Genomic DNA, 24,270 nt, shown 5'->3' with positions numbered 1-24,270 from the left:
ACTTCTGGAACATGGCCATACAGCCCGAAAAACATACAACAACCCAATAACAAAATCAGCTTGACTACAATTTAGTATCTGTTCAGAATTCCACATTAATTTCAACAAGATTGTCTTGAAGATGAGAACAGTAATATGGGTTATTTATTGCTATATTTGTTTATTCTTTTTAGGGCAATTTAGTCCAGTTTTGTCAGAGGTTCTCAATCACTCTCCTTTCTAAGCATCTAAAAGGCAGAGATCTGCTTTGCTTCAGGATGTGCCTGTTGTACCATATGCCTTCAGGATAACACACCAACACCACTGGGCACGCCACCCAGTGCACACTGACAAAAACAAATATTAGAATTCCTTGAACTGATCAGCTATAAACTAACCCTTATAAACTGTAAGCAGTTTTTTCACATACCCCTAACTTTATAGCTAGCTAACACCCTCCTTTTTATCACCACCTCATTATTTCCATTCTTCACGTTCTAGTCATGGTGACTAGAAAATAGCAGCTTTTTTGTATTATAAATCCCTGCACTCCCCCGAGGGTCTGGATTACTGCATCATAATACCAGTATCTGTTAGTTAATACCACAGACTTCACCCAACTTCAAAGCAAAGATGTTAAAGTCTCTTTTTCCACCAAAAGGCAGGTGCATTTTTATTAGTTCTCCTCCCCCTTCCCAAATTGCTATGACTTCACTTGTGGATATCCCGCCAACAGCCATTATTGAAGGCTGGGCTGTAATTGCTATGGAACATGCAATGTCTGAAGGACTAAACTAACACTATCACAGCCTTCTAACAATTGACTGAAACCAAGTGTTGCATCATTAAAGCTGAATTACAACACAAACATAACATGTTTTCCATATGTGTTATATATTAAACAATGGTACTAGAAGAGAGAAACAGAGAGTGGAAGAGAGAGAGAGAGAGAGAGAGAGAGGGAGAGAGAGAGAGAGAGAGAGCACAGGCGAGTGAGAGGTGTAATAATGTATAAAACCTGCATTTAGTCAAAATTCACAAACAGTACAGTCTAAAAGTAAACTGCTGGCCTTAATTTAGCCCAGAGTGTGGTGCATCATAATGAAAAGTCTGTTTTAAAAAAATAAAAAATGGAGATGGAAATACAGCTTCTTTTATATTTAAACAGCATGTCAAAAGGGGGACAATCTACATTTGCCAAACAGATTTGAAAACGCTTGAGGGAAGATAAGCATAAACCATATTTTTCATAATTGATTTCTTAAAGTAAATTTTCCATTTACATCTGGTTTGTTCTGAGATTTGCTGGTTTTTGTGGGAAGTGATTAGAAGCTATTAGCAATATGGCTGCTATTGATTTCAAGGAAAGATCAGCTGAAAAGGTTTAGGCATTTTATAATCTTGTCAAAATGTATTTTTTAAAAGTGTCACCAATTGGTGGTAATGCAATACTGCCATTAAAAATATCAGTAAAATGCTACCAAGAGGAATCGCCTGTTCAATTTATTGCCTTTCATCACGGTATACTCTAGCTGGAAATACTTCACCATCACACTGGTATGCAAAAGGGAGGTGGGGGTTAGCAAGCTCTGCAATCTTTCAGCTCAGTTCCGGAAATTTTACAGTGCCCAGATTCCACTGGAAAATATTTGGTCACTCATATGCTGTCTTGGACAGAAACTTGTCTCCTGGAATAGAAATCACACTAAAACTGCCAGCATCCTTGCACAGACAGTCTATGAGAATATATATTAAGCCAGCCTTCTGCCAAATCACTTGCACTTTAGGCCAATATTACCTTTCAAGTACACTTCGAATACCAGCCGCCAAGCAAGAATTCATTATACCTTGAATAGTTAAATATTATTTTAGCTTTCACATCTGCAGTTTCAAGCTTATACAGTAGCAATTCGTTTGCACTCTGCATTATACCTGTCCACAGATTTAGGTACAGTGGCCAATCACAATATTCACACTTCTCGCTGGTAGCTTAACAATCTTCTTTTCTTTACTTAAAATAGATGGCTGCACGGAATGCAAGAATTTCCAAAATATTTTTTTACTAATCCACAGAGAAACCACTACAGCTATTTTAATGGGTCCACATCATAGGAAAAACATCATACTCAATGTTTAAAGCAATCCTATACATCTGGCAGTGCTGCCATGTCTAATAAGCAGCCAATAAATGTAGACATTTAAAAAAACAACAAAGTTACTTTGATAAAATCAACCTGTGTTCTTATATATATATCCTTAATTTTTGTTGTTAATTGCTGTCAATTTTGATTAATAGTGACCTCCAAGTCGCCCTACCATCAACAGCCACTCTCAGGTCTTGCAAACTCATGGCTATGACTTGCTTGAATTTGTTCAATCCATCTACAATACAATCTTCCTCTTTTCCTCCTGCCTCCCACTCTGCCAAGCATTGTCTTTTCTAGTGAACCATGACTTTTTTGAATAAGTCCAAAGTATGACAGTCTCAGTTTATTTATCTTAGCCTCGAGGGAGAGTTCAGGCCTAATTTGACAGCATCTTTTTGTCTTTTTTGTCTTGGGGCTCTGCAAACCATACTGAGGGGGCTCCATGCTTTCCTCCTCCTCCTTCCCCCTCAAAGGTTTCCTCCTCTTTCCTGCTCCTCCCCTGCAGGAAAAAAGCATTCCCTCCCCACACCTCACTTGCTGCCCAGATCCTTTTCCCCTCGCCTTCCTTGCTTCCAAAACCCTCCCACCGCTCGGGGGTTGGACTGGATGGCCACTGGGGGTGCTGCTATTATTATGATTATGATTATGATTATTATTACAAAGGCTGGGTAGCCATTTGTTTGGGGGTGTTTTGATTGTCTTTTACCTGCATGGAAGAAGGGAGTTGAACTGGATGGCCCCTGGAGTTGCTCTTATTATTATTATTATTATTATTATTATTATTATTATTACAAAGGCTGGGTGGTAATTGCCATCTGATGGGGGAACTTTCATTGCGCTTTACCTGCATGGCAGGAGGTTGGATTGAATGTCCCCTGGGGTTAATCCTATTGCTATTATTATTATTATTATTAAAAAGATTGGATGGCCATCTGTTGGGAGTGCTTTGATTGTGCTTTTCCTGCATGGCAGAAGGGGGTTGGTTAAAATTGTTTTTTAAAAGTTTGCCCATGCCTGATTATATATATACACACACACACACACACACACACACACACACACACACACACATATACATGCACACACGCGCACACACACACATACATACACACACATTTTATATAATAAAATGTAATATAATAACATTTCTTGGGGCTCCAAGAGAAACTTTTGCTTCAAAAAAGGGCTTCGCAGCTGAATACATTTGAGGAAACCCTGGTCTAAAGTATCCACAGGACTCTCCTCCAGCACCTCATCTCAAATGAGTCTCTTCACTGTCTAGCTTTCACAAACATGCATATATTTTGGGAATATGAAGGCATGGGTAATTCTAATTTTAGCATTCAATAATATTTGACACTTAATGATCTTGTCTAGTTCTTTCATAGTTGCCCTCCAAGTCCTTGTTGTTTTTTGCTCTAAGATACACCACTGATTTATAATTCCATGCATATGTTTTTAATTATAATCTTTATCAAAGTACTATAACAAAGAATGATATGCCAGAAAATGGTAAACTAGATTACTAAGAATGCAGTGATTGCCCAAACGCTATTGCTTGGCTCTTACTATCCCCAGTAAATGAGAAACTTGTAAGCCACAGAAATATTAGAATTGTAAATCCAAGTGCAGGCTTCTGGCTTGCCCCACATATAAAATACTGAGTTTGAAGGCAGAACTTGTAGTTGGCTTCTAGAGCTTGGCTTGTTAAAGAGTGACAGGTGCTAAATTTTATATGGCTGTTATGTTGCTGGTTTTCATACAGATAGTATTTTTCTTGCTTCTTTCCACTTGAAGGCAAAGCCACGCAGGAGCAGTCAGGAAATGTGCGCCAGCATATTTTATTATTATTGCCAAGCCAAAAATGTTCATCTTATGACAAGCCTCTATGTTCTCTATGTGTTCTGTTACAAAATGATTCATGGAATCTTTATCTTTGGTCCTGCATTGGTGCCCTCCCACATTTGTTGCATCTTGAACAATCTATATACATGACAATATTGGCTGAAAGTATCTTGGAGAGAAACTGCTTTTGAGCCAACATATGTTAAAAACATTGATTTCTACACATTCCTAAATATTGCACTGAAAAATAAAAGCCTTTTGACTATCTTAAAAAAACTTTTGCTAGATTAGGACAAAGATTCAGTCTGAGAGATCCTGAAAAATGTAGCCCTCCAAACTAACTTCACCAAATCTGCCACTGCAGCAATTTCAAGAGCTTGAGATTAACCGAGGCTCATCTGCATGTATCATTTGGGTGAGATGATGAGTCTCATAGCAGCTATTATTTTATGAAAGAGGAGGTATCGTTTATGTGCTTTTCATTGTACAGATCCAAATATATATACAGTATGACCCATGTATCCATGGGGGATACATTCTAATACCCTTTGTTGATAATAGTGAACCCTATACTTTAACTATATTTGAGCTGGAAGCATACCATATAATTGCACTGGAGGATCTAGACAGGTTTACAAACACTTTTTGAGGGAGGGAGAATTTTTGGAACATGGGTAAATGAACCCGTGGATACTGAATCAGAGCACAAGGGCATCCTCCTCTACCTGCTTCTCCGCAACTTGAATGTCTATATTCTTCCACTTATGTACAGTTCTGTACTTAGGAAAATACAGTTCCAGATGTAATCACATATTTTTTCATTTCACAACATTAAGAAAATTATTTTAAATGGCAACTATTATATATGGCATTTCATATTTAGCATAAAACATGAGTTGAAAATGCTATTGATTTTTCCAGATTACAACTAGTCCAGTTGTGATAGCTAAGAAAAAATGAAGGTCTCAAGGAGGATGATTCCTTTTCAAGATTGGATCAAAAGAAAGCCACCAAGGAGCTTGCCAAAAGGATGTGTATGAGATAGATCTTAGAAGAGTAAATAGAAGTCCGGGAATTTTGGGGGGAAAAAACAGATGGCTAGTGAGAGAACTGATAACTGGGAAATACATAAAGTATTGAGTTGAACCGTAGAGTGTGCACTTTGGATTGAGAAAATCCAAAGTAAAATGCCATTATTTGAGCTGCTGTTGGAAGGAAATCAAATTAGTGCCTTTTGGCCTTCAGCCAAATTATGTAACAAGATGAATCGAATTTATTAGAGTCTAACCTACTTTCAAAACTCCAATAAACTCCAGTTTTTGCCTTCCACAGTACCAAAAAAGACTAAAAATATCTTTAAAATGAATACTTTCAGGTTGAACTCTTTATTTTGCATTCTTCATTAGCAAGAAGATGGTGTGTTTTATAGGGAAAAAAACCAAGTGTAACCAGATTTCCTTATTTTAAAATGCCATTAATCCCATTAAGACTCATTCTTATACATCTGTCAGCTATTTTCAAATGAAAGAATATTGAATTTATTATTCCTATAGTAAATTGAATATCTTGAATATCTTCCACAAGATTAAATCATAAGAGAACTGTCATACCTGTGAAATTACAGTATGTGAACAGTAACATGTGCAGAATGATATAATTACACTTGATGGCAGTAATAGCACACACTGGAGGCTATTAATAATACACAGAACTCTCACCAGTCTCACAAATGAAGCATCTCTTGAGTGGAGAAGTAACTCGATGAGCACAGGCATAATTTATCTATTTCACTAGATCTGTTTGCACAAAGAATGGACTGAAATCCCAATGGCATAGTTTATATTTCTGCATAAACTTAAGGAAGCAATTTATATTTGTGTATGTTTTCATTTGATCTGGTGTCTCCTTAAATCTTGATGACCTCAATGGGTCTTCAAGAATGGGTGACACAACAAGCCACCATTCTGCTAGAGCCCTATAAAAAGAATCAAGAGTTTGTGTGTGACTTTGTTCTTTTATTTGTTGAAAGGGAACAACAATAGACATCTGATTCAATCAATGTTTGAGATGAATTACAATAAAACTATGTATATGCCTTTACGTTATCTGTTTGTCTATGGTGACTCTATGAATTTCTTAGGCAAGGAATAAGTCAGAGATGGTTTTGGCTTCCTCTGAAAAGCAGCTTACACCACAATAAAAAAAAATAAAAACCATAAAATACAACTAGCTAAACAAATCTAAAAACAAAACAGAAAAATTAAGAACAATAAAAACAGATGTCCCCTAAAATGTACAGTAACACAGATAAGCTCTTTGTAAAAATCAAGGCATGTCAGTAATTACTAAAGGTTTGGCAGAATGCTTTAGTTTGAAAAACAGTCTACAGGAAACCGCCCCCCCGCCCAAAAAGTATTGTAATGCCTGATCTCCAAAGCTATAAAGTATAACTGGTTCTTATAAAGAGAACTAGCAAAATAGTCATTTAAAAATAGACATGAAATAAACATTAAAACCAGATTTTTTATTAAAACAGGTGGAGAAAAATTATTTAGAACTGCATAACCTAACAAGAAAGAAAAAGTGAAAAGAAAACCCAAATTATGTCATGAAAGGAAAGCAAAACGCTAATATCCAGGTTTTAACTGTTCAAACAATGTCACACTGAAATTACAATTACGTTGTTATGAGTCCATGAGGTCTGATTGCTGCTGCCTATAGTCCAGTTTGCTCACAATTGATGTGGTAAAGTTATCACAAGGTGATTTTGCCTCATTAATTTCACAGTGTGAAAATTCTTGCCCAACCATCCCCATGTGATGATAGGCGATACTTTCTATGGCTTGACAACTGACAGGATGATTGACATGGAAGGTTCCAGCTGTCATCACATGGAGAAGTGCCCATAATAGGCACTGTATGAAACTGATGAGGTGAAATAATCTCATCATAACGTTACCACATCAAAAGCAAACAAGGGAATTGGACCTAAATTCCATCCCTTTAAGGGATATGAGTGCAAATCAAGATGATGGACTGCTGCGAGGCGATTTCTAATAGAAACATGCAGTAGAATTTTCAGTGTGATTCTACCAATTTATACAACTAAGAGCAGACGGGAATACTCAGAGAGACACAAGTGGGATACTTAACAAATGAGATGTTTCATTGTGGTATGAAAATTATTTGGGGGTGAGAGAGAAAGATCAGCATCTTAAAGTCTGAGACTTTTTTTTATTAAGTGAGTTCAACAGTAAACACCACCTGAAAATTCAGAATACTGTCATTTTTAATCAGTGCAATCCCCTGGGAGGTTGTGAGCAAATATTAGTTGTGCATGAACAGGCAGATACAGAATGTAAGTTACTCCAAAGCCAACGATTGCAATGTTATTCAAATGAGATGACACACTACTGCTCTCTTCTGTTTCATACTACATAATTCAGGGGAAAACTATGTAGCAGCTAATTATGTCAGTGTTTTTTAAAAACTCAAAATGAAGCATGGAGGCCCTGATCCCAATCAGAACCCAGAACCCCCTTGGCTTCCCAATGTGAAACATCTCTAGATCAGAAGTTCCTCATCTGCAATTTGTATAGTAAAATAAACCCTGTCTCTTCAATTGGAGCCTTCAATTCCATACTAGTATGGTACTCCCCTCTCTAATTCAAACAAAGACTGCATGCTACACACAGAAGATTTTTAACTGATGGTAATGTTCTGCCCCCTTGCTATCTTAACTACTGGGAAGGTGAACTGGCTGCATAGGGAGCAGATTAGAGACTATACAGCTGAATCAAACATGAATGTATTAACTAACAAGAATTTTAGACTCTCTCTCTTCTCTAGTCTCACTACAAAGTTTTTATAAGGAAAGGTAAAGTCTTTGAAAGATAGACACAGTTCTGACTGAACTGAGGGTCTCGAATCTTTATTTCTTCTTATTGTCTCCTTCTTGTATGGTGTTATACTGTCTCTGAGATGGTCTCAATATTTAACTCCAACTGGTCTTGAATACAGATCCAACTGGACATGCTAATTGTAGACCATACGGCCTTCATCTCTTTTCACCTTCCAGTCACAAAAAGGCTTACTCTTCCAAGAACCAGAAGTGCCTTGTCTGAGGCTCTGCCCCTGATGGGATTCATAAAGGGGCAGGACAACGGAGGCTTTAAATGCAAAGAGGCTGTCTAGACTGACCTCCCCAAAACTGTATAGAAAATATTAATCCCTCTAACTAAAAAGGTCTTAACTAGGGATAAACAGTGAGGGTCTTCATGAGGCACAACAGGTAGTTTTAACTTTTTTCCTCTCATGAACAAACATTAATAACTACCTGCTAGAGAGGATTCTGTTTTGTTAATTTTAGCAGATTTGTTTTGTATTTTGAAAATTTCTGGGTTAATACAATACTTCAATATTTTCCCAAAATTATTTTCAATGTAATTTTTACCAAAAAACAAACAAACAAACAAAAAACCCCACCCTCAAATGTAAAAAAAATTGCTAGTTGACATGGCCAGAATGACAGTGCAGTAGTTATTTTACCACTTTCTAAAATATCTGAATACTCTTTTGGAAATTTCTGCAATGAAACTTTGACAATATATTTTGTAATTTAGTATATTTTTAAGAGATGCTACATCCTAAAAAGTTCTGATAGGCTTTGTAATGGCATTTTAAATCTTCAGAAAAGACTAAAAGGATATTACAGTATTTCCAATGTTCTCTGATCCATACAGCAGCTTCTATGTATATATATTTTCTTTCTTATTAAAATGTTATGGGAAATAATGGATGCTGATTTCTCAGGATGTGAAAGTAGGGAAGATTTTACTTTTATATGGAGCATGTATGTAATACTTGTTTTTCAGAACATATATAGAATTGATACTTCCTCTTGTACTGTTGTTACTTATGGCAATCACGCGAATAGGAACTTCTTAATAAATCATTAGAAAACTACAACACAACATAGTTTTGACTATCCCTTATTGATTGTAATATATATAAATATATAAATGCTTGGAATGCTGGAAAAATATTTGTATCAGATTATTATATCAATTTGGGTAAGTTTGTGTTCTGCATTTGTACGCCAGGTTAAATCTTCATTTATTTTTGCTTTAATTCATCAAACAGAAATGACATGAATATTGTCAGATGTTCCTTTTGTAGCAGTAACTACAGACAATATCATAATTTCTAGTTTCACATAACCACTCAGTGCAGTCTCAGAACTAGGAAATCCAAACAATAGTTGATTTATTTATTTTTCCTGTGATGAAACAGATTTTAAGTCTCATCTTGGACGATATACTTGACAGTTTCCAACCTGACTTGTTTTTCTCTTCCTCAAATAGTTATAAATATATACTTTCTGATTGTAATTAAGGCCTGTAAAAATTCTTCCCTTGATTTTACCACCTGAAACTGCAGCTGTTGGCTGACACTATCAAAGCCTCACAATTCCAAACTCACGTGCAAATCTCATCATGGGCAGACATTTCTAATTGATTCCAGAAGTCGTTCTTTTGCTCAGATCAGGGGGCAAGAGAAGAATAATGAGCAGCTTCCAAACGGTGGGCTCTGAACTTCAGGCATGGCTATTTTAAAAGCTCTAACTTGGCTGCCCTGCCAGAAATGCACAGCAATTTTACGGTCAATTGGCAAAAGCATCTGGAACCATACATCATCATCTTTAGCTGGTGGTGGTGAAGCCAGCTCACACACCAACTAAGGCTAACATCGGTAATGACTCTGTCACACCTAAGTGGAAACTAACTTACTCCACTGAATGCAAACTTCAAATATGACTTTTTCCAATGGTATTAATGCCCCAGGGCTCTTATCATGGCCAATGAGTCCACCTTATGAATATACTACAGCAGATTATTCTTTTAAGATAACCTCAAAAATGAATATTAGGCATTCAACATGATTTTGTTTAAATCTATGCACGCTAACAATACAAATTTAATACAAAGCTTTTAGGGATTTCTGACTATCACTCCCTCGCTCCGTTTCAGCTAATTTGAATCTTTTTTTTTGAAAGAGAAAAGTGGGATATAAATACTAATAATAGTAATAAGAGGAATTTCAGAGAATTTCCTCTTTCCCTTTTAGATGATATAGCCTGGAGATTAAGCTTGCCTATGAAGTAGTATGAAATTCTATTGCTTTAGAGTGGAACACTGCTGCATGTTTCAGGCAACACTTAAGATACAGAAGTCTATCTTGCTACATAGATCCAAGCATACCGTCAAGATATTTTCCTTTCTTAGCACAAATAGCAGTCTAGGTGCATAGTGCACCTAGTAAACAGTAAACAGCTGGCAATTTGTTGCTCCTTTATGATTCTTTAAATGTATAGTAGGTGCTTTATTCTACCTAACAATAGGGCTGGCCATATTAGAATGCACATAGAAGATACTAATCCTGGAATTCAAAAGTAATGACAGAATCACTGTTGTTCATTATACATGTTCAACTTTCTTCTCTCACATTAGTGACTGTTCTCTGGTCAAATATGTTTATGAACTACCCAGGTAACTGTGGTTCCTATGTACTTCTTTCAAATTCCAATAGTAATATTATTTGTATATCATAGGATAACATGTAAAAGTGGAGAAATTATGACTACTCTATCTCGGACACAATAAAACTATCCCTATTTCAGTAGCATATAGTTTCCTTTTGCCTATGTCATTGATTTGAAAGTTGAGGAAAAATATATTATGAAATAATGAAGTCTATAGATATTCAAAAATACATCACAATACGGTACTTTGAACTGTAAGTTAACTAGTGCGATATATAATGGTTAGAGCAGCTTTCTTCAATTTGGTCCTTTCTAGCTGTAATGGTTGTGACTGGTGTGAGTTGTAATTCAACACTCATGAAGTGTACTGGATTGAGAAAGACTTGGCAAGAGGACTGGAGTAAGCCAAGAGAAAGACATGTAAAAATTCCCATTCAGCAGTTAAATTCAATCCGTGACTTCCAGCCAGTCACAAAAAATCCCTCAACCCTTCTTTTATGGCTGTTGTGAACATAAAATGGGAGAAGAAGTGGGAATAAAGGAAAATAAAAAAATATGCACACTGAATTGAGTTCATTAGGGAAAAAGTGAAAAATACATTCCCTATAATCAGGTTTAAAGTTTAAGGACAGATTATGTAAGACACTTCTTCCTTGACAGTTTAGACACATCCCCAGCAGTTAAAAGTCCTTCACTTATCTGTAAATATAAATTTGAAAGTATCACATCTGGTTTGTAATGAACACTAACATGTCAATTTTCTGTGGTTTTGAAACATCCTCACATTTACTCACATTTACTCACCACACACACAAACTAACACAAAAAAAATAAATCACTAAAATGAAGTGCTTACCTCATATATGATTGATAGAAGTGGAATATATGTTTTCAAATAGCCGAATTTGTGGAAAGCCAGAAAAGTAGAACAGCGGGCAAATTCCAAGAAACCAGCTTCAGGTCTAAAATAATTAAATGGAATTAGTCAGGCCTTTTCCCTGTTCTTTAGCTGTACTCCTAATCAGAGGTTATGTAAGAATCACAATCACACCCCTAAACCATTTTGTCAGTACGTCAAGGCTACACTTTAAAAGACTGTTATAGTTATAATCTTTCCTGTTTATACTTATTCTTATTATTTTTTATTATGTTTATTTACATCCCACTTTTTCTCTCCACAAGGAAACTATACAAGAGACTGAAAAATGTTCCAGAGAATATAGATTATACTGTCCCCCCAGTGCAGAACCTCTATTTTTATAGAAATCTCATTTATACAAATATTTTTGCAACACATTAAAATTTAATTATGCTAGATAAAATAAGAACACAGTGACACCTAAAAACCAAAACATTCAATCTGGCCTATGTTTTTGTGGACTGCAGTAAAATCATCTAATTGTGAAGCACAAAATACTCTCTTCTTGTATTTCCTCTTTCCAATGAAATAAAATGTATTCAATTTATTTCCCATTCCCATTTAATTACCCTTTAAATATTTCGAGAAATTTTAGAAGATTTTATTTGCATTAACAGTTAAATTTATTAAGTGTTTTTATTTGTCTGGATTGTGTTTTGTTTTTCATTCATTCGTTCATTCTGCTTTTTGTTCATTTTACATGGAGAACCAGTCCGCTTTCTGGAGTTGGTTTCATTGTTTTAAACTCTAATGGATTGAAAAGGCAAAAGAACCCGATCTATATGGCATTTAAAGGCATGATACAGGCTTTACATATTTAAGGAATAGACTTGTTTGGAAGGAATGTGATTGTTGCTTTGCTTTCGGCTATTACTATGTTCTTTGAATTCTGGAAAAATATTACTCTTTAATGGAACTAGTTATTTTAGTCATTACTCAGATAACCCCATAGGTCCATTACTTGTTACTTCACTGCAGTCTGAAAAGTAACTCAATGAGTTACTGATTACTGTCAAACTGTCATTGATGTTACTATGAGGGGCAAACACATAAAAAACATGAGGGGCAAACACATAAAAATGACTGTTGATTTCCCCAAGTGGCCAGTTCAGATATTGCACCTTGAAAATTCTGAGCAAAATGCAAACATCATCATAAAGAAATCATTTCCATGTGTTGAACAAGATGGCCATACACAAACCCTTTCTTCTCACTTTCTCATTGTTTAGACTGAGTCATCAGGGACATCCAATAAAGAAGAGAGAAAGCAAGCCTTTGGCAATTTCTTAGTAATTAACATGACTTCTTCCACCATACTAGATGAAAGTGCCATTAGCACTATAATCAGCCTGCAATTGATATGTTCCTGTAGGGAGAAGAACTCTGCATAGCATGTATGATTTAACTAAATTTCAGCACAATGTTGTTGTTCCAGACTGGAGTGAGGAAACAAGCATTTTTGGAAGACGCAAGGTCCAATGTTAACCCTTTAGAATTCATCAAATCTACAATAACAAAGATCTCTTCACCATGAGTATTAATACGATTTTGAAGAGTATGAGGACAGTAATATTTCTGAAAAGTGTGTATGTCATTTTGGCATATGTTTCATTGTGTAAGTTCAACCTTGTAACAGACCATTTTGCTAGTCAAGAAGCTTTATTTTCTACTGAAGGGATACAGAAAAGAAATACTCAATTACTTACCTTTGCTCCATCAGGAAGCCAATGGAGGTCAATGTCAGGATAATGTAGCCAACTCTCATGAGCAGAGTTACCTGTGATAACGTCTGTTAAACCAACAAGCAGACAAATTACTCATTTACGCTAGTTCTCTGGAGGGATATTGTATTCTAAACTTGCCAGTGAGGCCGTCTGAACTTTCTCTTTCAATTATAGTTCTTTGTTACTGTCTGCTTTTAGAGTAGTCTGATACTCTGAACTTTACAGCTAAAAATCCACTGCAGATTCTATATTCCCCCTTAATGTCATTATGTTTCAAGGCTGAAGGTTACAAAAATTGGATATTTTCCCCAAAATCATTCTTCACACAATGTTAGTCTTGAAAATAACTCTTTCACTCCTATTATGGTTTCCTCTCCTGACATTTGTTGAACCTTTGATGACCTGAACTAAAGGGGTAGACCTGTTTTCTAAATAAATATCATATCACGTATCTGCTCTTTTTCTCCCCAACCCTTAATAACATTACATCTTTGTATTTTCCAATCTCAGCTCTCTAGGGGGTAGTGGCAACTGAAAACATTATCCTGTTTAAAAATGCAGAAAAGAAAATAAGACAAGAAGCTTGATAATTTATCACAGTTTTAACATGATCTCACATATATCCCTTTGCTTCTTAGCAATTCAGTATAAATCTATACAACACTCGAAGTATTCTGCATGTGCATTTGATTCTGGTGGAACATTAACTTAGCTATATTCCGTTCAGGCCTGGTACAAAGATTCTGGGTTTAAATTCTCAACAGAGATTAAGTAAACGGGGTAAAATGATAGGATTACTATTGACTGAGTGCCCTCTTGTATACTGGGGGCATATTTTTTAAATTCCCTGGGCAAGATAGGAACAGCAGTGACAGCATTTAAGAGAAACTTTCTGCCAGAAAAGACTTTTATTAGAGAGGTATCAAGGAAGTGAATGAAGACAGACACTATAAAAATAAATCTTTTTGATATTTAATGCCCCAATGCTCTCAAACAGGACTGCACAACTCATCACTGCAACAGGCACATTTACATTCTGATTAATGGAGAAGGGAACATACCTACATATTAACTACATAAAAGCATTTTCCTCATAGCTTCCTCCCTATAAGCCTGTCTGACCCTTTTTCCTCTACTTTCTCTGCACCTGAAAGTACACATTCCTCTCTGTTGCATCTGTATTCATTTGTCTCTATTTCCATAGATTTTGTCTACCCCATGTAATTCCCTGTTCTTTTTAACCACAAATCTTTCTGAATCCCTTTTGCTTTTTCTGTAAATCCTGTGGCAACTTCTCTGCACCTCATCTATCTATATCCATAATAAAAGTGAAAAGCCGTATGTGTGTATGTGGCACATGTGTCCACTCACACAGACAGCCTCTGGCTTCCACAAATAGGCTGCAGTTCCCAGTGCTGAGGAGCCAGCAAGTCACTCTTTTCCACTGACATTGCGGTTACAGCAAGCTCCATGAACATGTAACCCAACCCCTGCCAATGTCCTTCCTAAACACTACGGTGCACCACCCAAGGTATGCTTTCATTTGGGGATGATTTCATCCTAGATTTTGCATTTTCCTCCACCACAGACAGGCATCCCAGGGTTCTCCACTGGTGTGGAATTTGCATGATCCCGCCTACTGCCCTTCCCTTTCAAATCTGTCTGCATAACAGAGAAGAACTGAGCAGCAACTACACTTCCTGGAGGAGTTTAGGGGATTGACTCCACATGGTGGAAGTTGTAGTTCACCCTGAATCAAGTCAGATCACTGTGACTCCTAGTGGAGAATTTAGAGGAGTTGTAGTTCACCTACACCCAGAATGCTATGAACCCAAACAATGATGGCTGTGGGCCAAACTTGCCATGCATACCCAATATGCCCAGATTTGAATACTGGTGGGTTTTGAGGGGAATTGGTTTGGACATTTGGGAGTAGTAGGTACTGGGATTTATAGTTCACCTGCAATGAATGGGCACTCCAAACCCCTCTGATGATGGACCAGGACCAAACTTGGCACACAGAGCCCCCATAACCAATAGAACATATTGGACAAGTTTGGGGGGAAGGGACTTATAGTTCACCTGCATCCAGAGAAACAGTGACCCTCCACCGACAATAGACTGGAACCAAACTTTGCACAGAGAAGCCTCATGACCAATTGAACATACTGCAGGGGTTTGTGGGAATGGGCCTTGTTTTTGGGAGTTGTAGTTCACCAGTATCCAAAGACCACTGAACCCAGCCAACGACGGATCTGGACCAAACTTGGTACACAGACCCAAAATGGCCAACTTTGAATACTGGCAGGGTTTGGGGAGGATTGACCCATGATCCTGGGAATTGTAGTTCACCCACTCCAAACAGAATACATACCATTCAAAGGCAAATTATGCCTTTCTCAAATGACCCGGGCACTGCCGGGTCCCCAAGCTAGTATTCTATAAATATCCTTCCTAGTTGGTTTTGGGCACGACTACATTGCCCATTTAGGTGTGAGGGTGAGAGGGCGGATCAGCCCACAGTAGGCCACAAAGTGCATGAAGGGTGATTTAGTTTAACCCAGGGAAGGGCACCACATGCATCTGCAGCAAGTTAAAATAGCTCATTTGAAAGCCCAAATCCTGCATCAGGATTTGGGCTATTCTGTGAGTTTGGGTTATACAGACAGAACTAGTTGTGATTGTCTCAACAGCCATCCCACAATCCCCAGACTCAGGGAGCCGGGGGATGTGAGGTGGCTGTCTCCTCTTGTCCTTTTCCTCACTGTCACCACTGTAGCTGGCAGAGACAGGAAAGGAGAGGTGGTAGTTGGGTCTCTGCCCATTAAACTGGCTTTAATGCAGCTGAGCAGTAGAGGTGCACTCCCACTTCCAAGACGGTCCAGGGCATCCCTGTCAGCTGGAACCAGCATTTTTGATACCAGTTCCAACCCACCTTAATTGTCTGTGTAGAACTAACCTCTGTCAGCAATCCATATTGTGAGATTAGGAGAGATATAGCTGAGCCATTAGCAGACTGGATATAAGAATCTCCAATATAATAACTCCAGAATATACAGTAGAGTCTCGCTTATCCAACGTTCTGGATTATCCAACGCATTTTTGTAGTCAATGTTTTCAATACATTGTGATATTTTGGTGCTAAATTTGTAAATACAGGAATTACTACATAGCATTACTGTGTATTGAACTACTTTTTCTGTCAAATTTGTTGTATAACATGATGTTTTGGTGCTTAATTGGTAAAAACCTAATTTGATGTTTAATAGGCTTTTCCTTAATGCCTCCTTATTATCCAACATATTCGCTTATCCAACATTCTGCAGGCCCATTTATGTTGGATAAGTGAGACTCTACTATACTTGTAATTCCATAGAAAAGATGAGCAAATCTACATTACTGAAATTCTTTCCTTCTCTCCCACTCTGTATTTCATATACATTTGGAATTCTTACAAGTAGCACTAAAACCTCAGGGAAGGGGCAATATTTGGCCTTGGTGTTTTTCTACTTACTAGCCTCTTTGAAAGGAAATTCGGACAGATTGTTTGATATATATCTGTTCCATTGTTTTGTACATTCTTTAACTGTTTGATGTTTTGCTTACTTTTGACACCTAGCCTTGCACACTGTGAGGTCATGGAGTCACTGTATTAGAAGTATGGCCTCTAGCTCCAGCAGATGTTTAAAAACCTATCAGAATGCTTTAAAAAGTGCTTCTAGAGTTGAGTGAAGAAAGGGAAGATGGGACAGCTAGAAAGGAAAGCTAAGAATTGCAACATATCAATGAAGATAATGTTCCTAGTATAGTATTGGATCTTAAATGGAAGAGTAAGTAAATGAGTTCTTCTCCACTACATCAGGGGTGTTAAACTCATTTTAATCAAAGGCCACATCAGCCTTCAAAGGGTCGTTGAATCCATGGATGGAGAATCCATGGATACAGAGGGCCAACTCTGATTTTTATATAGTTGTCAGTACTCTTTAATTTTTACTTATTTTGGGTCCCCAGAAGTTATTGAGTAATAACTCACATTTGATTATTCACCATGTGGACTGGGGATAATGGTGATTGCAACCAAATAGCACTTGTGGCATTGAGGTTAGGGAAAGGTTAAATAACATTTTAAAGTCACCATATCCACAAGCCTTGTATCTAAATTCAAACCTCACTATCCTGACTAAACAGAACAAACTGCAGCCTTCCAGGTGTAACCGTATCACAACTCCCATCAGCTCTAGTCAGGATGTCTAATGATGAAGAGTACAAGAATTCTAGTCCAGGTCTGGAGGGCCACATAAAATGACATGGTGGGCCAGATTCAGTCCCTAGGGCTTGAGTTTGACATATGTGCACTACATCCTCTGATAGAATCAGCCCAAGGCTTGGAGTACCCACTAGAATGACAGTGGATGTAGATATATCATGGCCTGTGACACAGCAGCAAATATCAAAGAACCCCAAATCTGCCAAAACACTTTGGAATAGGCCTTCTTTGTTTTCACATTATTTTTCTGACACCACTAAGATTCATGGTAAATATAAAAAAAAAATATAAACAATTATTGAAGGGAATGTCATTTTAAAAATGACAGTAATTAATAACTTAGTTTAGCATTTCCTCTCAAAATGATGTTGCATTATATGATGGAAACTTCTCTCCAATATCTTTATATGAGTGTGCGTGGTATGTGTTTTTAAGCATAAAGCTTTCTGGAAGAATTCTACCATTAGGCAACTTTAGTAATGGTCTGTTACTAACTAGAAATTTGGACCAACCAGGTCTTTGTGATGCAGGCCAGACTGGGATGCTCCTCTACAATTATTCCCTGAGTTACAGTTGTTATCCTATTAACCAATTTAAATTAAGCAGCAGTATTTTCAACCCAAGGGGGGGTGATTAAATTTAATTACTTTTCCTTCTATTGGCAACTTTTGTTTTTTTCAGTGTTTAATTACGTAATTCTTTCTGTGCACATCTATTGATTTTTCTCTTTGCTTTCTTACTCAAGGATTTTTTTCTTCTTCAGTTTGTTTCACTCGTAATCATCTCCAGCCACTGATATTTCCTGGCAGACACAACCAATCAATAATTGCTACAAAGATGCAAACACTACAAACCATGGTTAGCTGTCAGGATTTTCTAGGGTTTTTGTTTTGTACATTAATTTCTTGTTGTGTCTATTTAATAATTCCAATATTATACTGCATAACTAGTTTGCCCCAGGAATTTATGACCTGAATAGCAGTTCTACTGTTAAATTCCCATTTAAACATTCTGCTTGCTCCTTCTATATATTCAGAGGTACTATGCAGAGGTCCTTGTATCCTTTTATTATGTTTTAGCATTTCCTTGGTGTATTCCTTGCATTCCCTAACATTATTAACAATAAAGGACATTTGTTAATTCCAAAGCGTACTGAAATACCTTGAAAAAAATTTAAAATATTTGTATTGGTGAATTTTCATATAGTTTTAACTCATCCAAACCAAAACAGTGGTTTGTTTTGATATTTCATACCCTTTTTTCTTTTTTCTTTCAGAGTTACTCAAAGTGGTGCTATTGCAATAAAGAAAAATAAAGGAGCTAGAGAACAACACTAAAATATCTATATCTCATATTGACTGTCAGGCTATTGTCCATTTAATGTTTACATGTTATTTCATAATTTCATTATAACTGAAAATAATTTTCTTATTTTCCCCTGAATCTTAAAAATTGAAAGCACTTTTCAGGGGCCGGTCTGTGGCGCAGCTGGTTAGTAGCCAGTTGCAATAAATCACTACTAACCAAGAGGTCATGAGTTCAAAGCCCGGGTCAGATTGAGTGCCTGACCATTAAATAGCCCCAGCTTGTTGTTTATGTAAGCAACCTGAAAGACAGTTGCATCTGTCAAGTAGGAAATTTAGGGACCGCTTATGCAGGAGGCTAATTTAATTAATTTACGTCACCATAAAAATGTCCAGCAGCCTGAGTGCCGGAAGATGAGGAAGCATTCCATCAAAGACTCAGCATCACAGTGGATGATGAAGCAACAGCTCCTCCTGTGGCCGGAATCGAGCATACCCTCATGAAGCCAGAACCTGAAAAATGTTAAATAGCCTCTGTGTCTCTGTCTCTCAGTGTGTATGTCAATGGCATTGAATGTTTGCCTGGTATATGTACATTGTGATCCGCCCTGAGTCTCCTTCAGGGTGAGAAGGGCAGAATACAAATACTGTAAATAAATAAATAAATACATAGGCAGGATAATCAAATTGGTTTTATATGTGTCCCATGCTAGGTATAAATAAAGGAAATGCAGAAGTTGTCTTTTGCTTTTAACCTCCCCCCTCTCCACATATATATATAACATTACAACTGAGGCAGTGGGTCCTTCTTCTCAAAAGTATTTCTAGAAAGCATGCTGTCAGACAGGATCCTCAAATTTAATAGTGGTGTGAACTTTTTTTGTCTGTGTTTGGAGAACTCACCAAACCACAAGATCTAGGCTATTTCTGAGTGGTTTTTTTTTACTGAAGAGTCAAAAAGAATCTCCAGAGATTTTATCCCAAGATTTGAACTCCTATTAAACAAAAAAAAAAAAAACCAGACTTACCCTTTCCCAATCCCCCCCCCCCCCCAGAGTCAAAACAATTTATAAGTCAGTGCACATTTCTCTCCAGCACTAATGATCAAAACACTGGTTTACTTCCTTACTTGAGATAAACAGATGCAAACGCTGGTAACAATATTCTTCACTGCTTTTGCTCCAATCAACAGATCTTTCGATAATGAGTGAATTTGGTATCATAAAAAGAATATGTCCTTGGTATGATTTTAACTTATTACCCTTTTCTCCAACATTTCAGTCCAGGATTGAAGGAGGGGGATTACTTTTTAGTGTATTGCTGTCCTCTTTCACACATTCTTAATAACTGTACTGATTCCCGTGTGTTTTGGTTGCTATAAGCCATTTGAGGTCCCTTTTTAGAGAAGGGAAAGATGGGATTAGAAAGTATTAAACAGAAAAGTTACCTATTTGTTTAAAGGTAGACAGAAAGAATGCTGTACTTTAAAACATCTTTCATCAAACCAATTATTGACTTGCTTTTTTGTCCCATATGGCTTATAGAACTTTCCTTGGGTAAGAATGTTGAACGAAGCTGAGACTTATGGCATGGGTAAGAATGGGTTCTGGATAGACTCTGGTTCCAGCCAGTCATTTTAAAACCAAAATAATCACTTCCCTACAATCCTGTGACTAATATACATAGTTACATTTAATTGCATATATAGTTACATTGAACTGAGTATGAGTAACTGATTTGCAAAACAAGTGGTAATGTCTGGAATGGTGACTGAATAACAAAACTATCCTAGAAGAAAAGCTATGGTGCCATGGCTATCACAATATCACAGTCAAGCAGTTCTGTGCCTTTCAGGGTAATTATCCAATTTTATATAAGGTAGAAAACTACAATGTGATCATATGGAGACAAGAACTAGAGTGCCTGTGTGGATAGGCACAAGTGGTTAAAAATATTTTGCTTTGGCATCCCATAATGCTCTGTTTTATATTACAGTTTTGCAATTTCTCAAACCAAATGTACAATAATGTTTGTGGACCAAAGAGGCAGCAATCATTTTCATATATGGGGGCCAAAACTAAGATATTCAGAGTTGAAACAGAAGGGGGAAAGTAACAGTATTGCCTCAGGAGGCCAGCTACTCCTGGCTTCATTGCCTTTGCCACACCAAGGTATTCAAAGAGGTGCTACTGTAGAGAGCAGATGGACAGTGCATCTTTTATACTCTCTTAGGTCATACTAAGCTTTCACCTTTTGTCACTCTAGTCAGAAAAGGGGATAGGTTCTTTTTGTTAGTGTTAAGGTATGGTATTTAAATTGACCATGAATAGACTAAAATTTCTAGACTTATACAGGAGTATATAGGATATTTACCATCCTCCTAAGCAAAAGACAGACTTCTCAAATTAAAAATAAAGAAAGTACTGTACATGGACAATGATTTGCACCAAAATATTTGAACTGATACATCTATAAACAAGTTTTAGTGCCATCAGCTAACTGGGGAAATGAATTTGTGAAAAAAGAAAAGACCAAAGTGAATACAGCAGTATAAGGGAAAGGAACAGATCTAGATCTAAATGTAGGTTGAATTAATGATTTGTTGTTGTCCCAGTATCTTACAGTGCAAGGCATTTCCCATTAATACGGTGTGAGCTGAATCCAAGTCGAAAATCTACAAAGTTTATTCCATTGGACTTCAGTATTCATGGAAGTATAATTTAACCAAATACCTTCTTGTCTGGAGATTTTATTTAGTAGTTTCTTATCTGCTCCAAGAAAAGCATTCCACACTAAGAAGAACTTCAGGCAAGAAAGAACTATTATGTGCTTGTGTGCACAATACCCGAGATAGAGTGACCATAATAACTTGAGAATGATAAAACCGTGCACTGCCCCAAGTGCATTATTGCTATTATGGAATTGAACATATGTCTAAAAATGAGAAAAACAGTTGTGTCTATTTATGGACCAATGCCATGTTTGTGACATAGCCAAGAAAAAAGTTCCAGTTGTGTCTATGGGCATTTCATAATTCAGTGTAGTGGAAAATTGATACTGAAGTTATATGCCAAGTTATATTATTCACATACATGCTTTTTTCTTATGATAGTTCTTTATGGATTTTAAGAGCACTCCTGAAATATGGCCTTCTGTCTAGCTCTTATTTTCTATAGTGAACACAGGATCTAGAGCTTTAAGGTTAATTTTCACAGTGGTTTCCATTGCCTTATAGTACCAGCTGTCAAAGAATTATTCCTATACTTTGCGGAGATTATTGTGTGTACTATTATACAATTTCATTAATGATGTTGAAACATACGCTAACTCTTTTGTGGATTTCTGGGACAAAAGCACATTTTATAAAAATAGCACTAATGGTTTTGTATTTGCTTATCTAATTCTTATGGGACCCGAGATATTTGCATTGGTTAAGGAACCAGTGAAAGCTTAAATCAGAAAATGGAAATACAACAAAAGCAGAATTCTAACTAAGAATTCTCTTGCAATGTAGCAATTATGTCAGTGTTAAGAAAATTGGATTCTATCTTCATCCTCAAAATAGGTTACTGGAGTGACATTGGGCCGGTTACATTATCTCAGTCTCAGAAGAAGTCCTGGCAACCCCTCTGAACAGATCTTGCTAAGAAAATTGTAACTTTAGGGTTATCATAAGTAAGAAACCACACCACCATAATGACAGACTATTCCCCAATAATTTTCAGTTTCACATCTTAAATTTAAAGAGAAAATGAACACATGGCCCAACCTGAAAGCCAGAAAACTACAAGATCTGTCACTCAACATGAACCAGCAGCTTGCTGACCCTTGCTGTTCAATTACTCCCACTTACACTAGGAGTAATTAAACAAGTCATGGAGCTTTGCTCTGTGGTTAGTTTATTGTATTATCTGGCAATGGGCAGTTTCCTTTCTCTGGCTTATCTCCTCCCAAAAAAACTAGAGAAACAAGCCAAAAAGAAAACCTGGATGCTGTCTCTAGTTCGTTACTAGGGAAGTAACAAGAGAAAGGAAGCTGCCCACTGTTTGACTGCTCTCACGACAAGCATGATCAATCAGGCATATAGTTCATTTGTAACATACTTACAGATATTTGGCTTGTCACAGCATTCAAATATGCCCAACATCAGCTCTTTATTTCAGAAACACAAAGCAGCTTTGTTTTTTTAAAAAAATGTATATTTTACTCACTGATTTGGAAGCAAACAAATCGATATAAAATCCCAGCATCAATACAAAGTGAATTACAGCATAGACACGAAGGTAGCTTGGCAATTTGAGGCTGAAGGGAACTTCCTTTCCTGTAATCTATGTGGAATACAATAAACAAGAGAATATTCTCATCACCTAGATATTACTCTCTTGTTCTTATTTCCAGTTGTTAAAAATAACTATTCATCTTAAATATTTTATTAACAGTTTCTTTTAAATATAAGTTTTGAATAAAATCAGAAACATAGGAAGGACTATTGCCCTGAACAGTTGGATCAGGGCAAACTTCTGTAGCTTCTCCTAGTTTATGTTTTTCCTCATTAATAACGTCTTTTTTCTGATTAATATGCTTTCTTTTCAATTTACATATTCATAAAAACAATGAAACAAATATATATACATGTATATGTGTATGAACTAATACAATACTTCCTAATATGTATTTGGTTAAACTCTCCCCTCCTTCCACCCCTCCCAATTTAGTGACTTCCCATCCCTTGGGTTGAAGACATTCATATGTGATTCAGTTCTTCCTTCCTATTAGATTGTTTTTCTATTCTTCCTTCTGGCCGATGTTTATTATTTATACATTCCCTACACAGATTCTAATAGGTTAAATTATGAAGCTTTCAATAAATCTTTATCTTCTTCCTTTCTTTTACAAAGTTTAGAAATGGTTCCCAGTCCTTGATAAAGTTTTTTTGTATTTTTTCTTTGTTCATCATTGCTAATTTGTCAATTTTAAAGACTTTAACCATCTATTTTTCTATTGTTGGGCAGTCTGCCTTCTTCCAAAACTGTGCATATAATATTCATGTAGTGCAATACTTTGTAGTTTGTTTATTGTGTTTAATAACTTTCTTCATTTTGATCACATTCTGTTCTTGAGCACCTATGTCATGGTTTTCATCTTTTCCAAAATGGGATTTATAGGACCAAGACACTTTTTTAAATTTAAAGCCATGTTATACTTGCCTCAGGAATGTCCTTAAGAAGTCCAAGCCTTGGTTTGCCAGGTTCCCATCCTGGCCCCTTAAATATGACAGAAAGCTTATTGCAGAAACCAGGGATATTCCAAAATGTCTTCCCTATATGAACGCAGTGATGAAACTGTGAAGATGGAAAAATCACGTATTCACATTATTCATATTCAAGCACTTTTGAAAATGCAATTACAGTAGAGTCTCACTTATCCAAGCCTCGCTTATCCAAGACTCTGGATTATCCAAGCCATTTTTTGCAGTCAATGTTTTCAATATATCGTGATATTTTGGTGCTAAATTCGTAAATGCAGTAATTACAACATAACATT

General features: G+C 36.6%; 1 protein-coding gene across 1 annotated transcript in view; it reads right to left on the bottom strand.

Moving 5' to 3' along the window:
* agmo (alkylglycerol monooxygenase) overlaps positions 1-24,270 on the bottom strand; it is a 138,612-nt gene that overhangs the window by 54,737 nt on the left and 59,605 nt on the right. Inside the window, exons 9-12 of the mRNA XM_062984295.1 lie at positions 23,934-24,068; positions 22,938-23,054; positions 13,138-13,220; positions 11,369-11,474 (exon numbers count right to left, since the gene is read on the bottom strand). Coding sequence (XP_062840365.1) covers positions 11,369-11,474; positions 13,138-13,220; positions 22,938-23,054; positions 23,934-24,068 — 441 coding nt within the window. The remainder of the gene's footprint in view (positions 1-11,368; positions 11,475-13,137; positions 13,221-22,937; positions 23,055-23,933; positions 24,069-24,270) is intronic.

This window comes from Anolis carolinensis, chromosome 6, assembly GCF_035594765.1.
Source record: "Anolis carolinensis isolate JA03-04 chromosome 6, rAnoCar3.1.pri, whole genome shotgun sequence".
NCBI lineage: Eukaryota > Metazoa > Chordata > Lepidosauria > Squamata > Dactyloidae > Anolis > Anolis carolinensis.
Note: the sequence above shows the minus strand (reverse complement) of the source record. Positions and strands in the feature narration are given on the sequence as shown.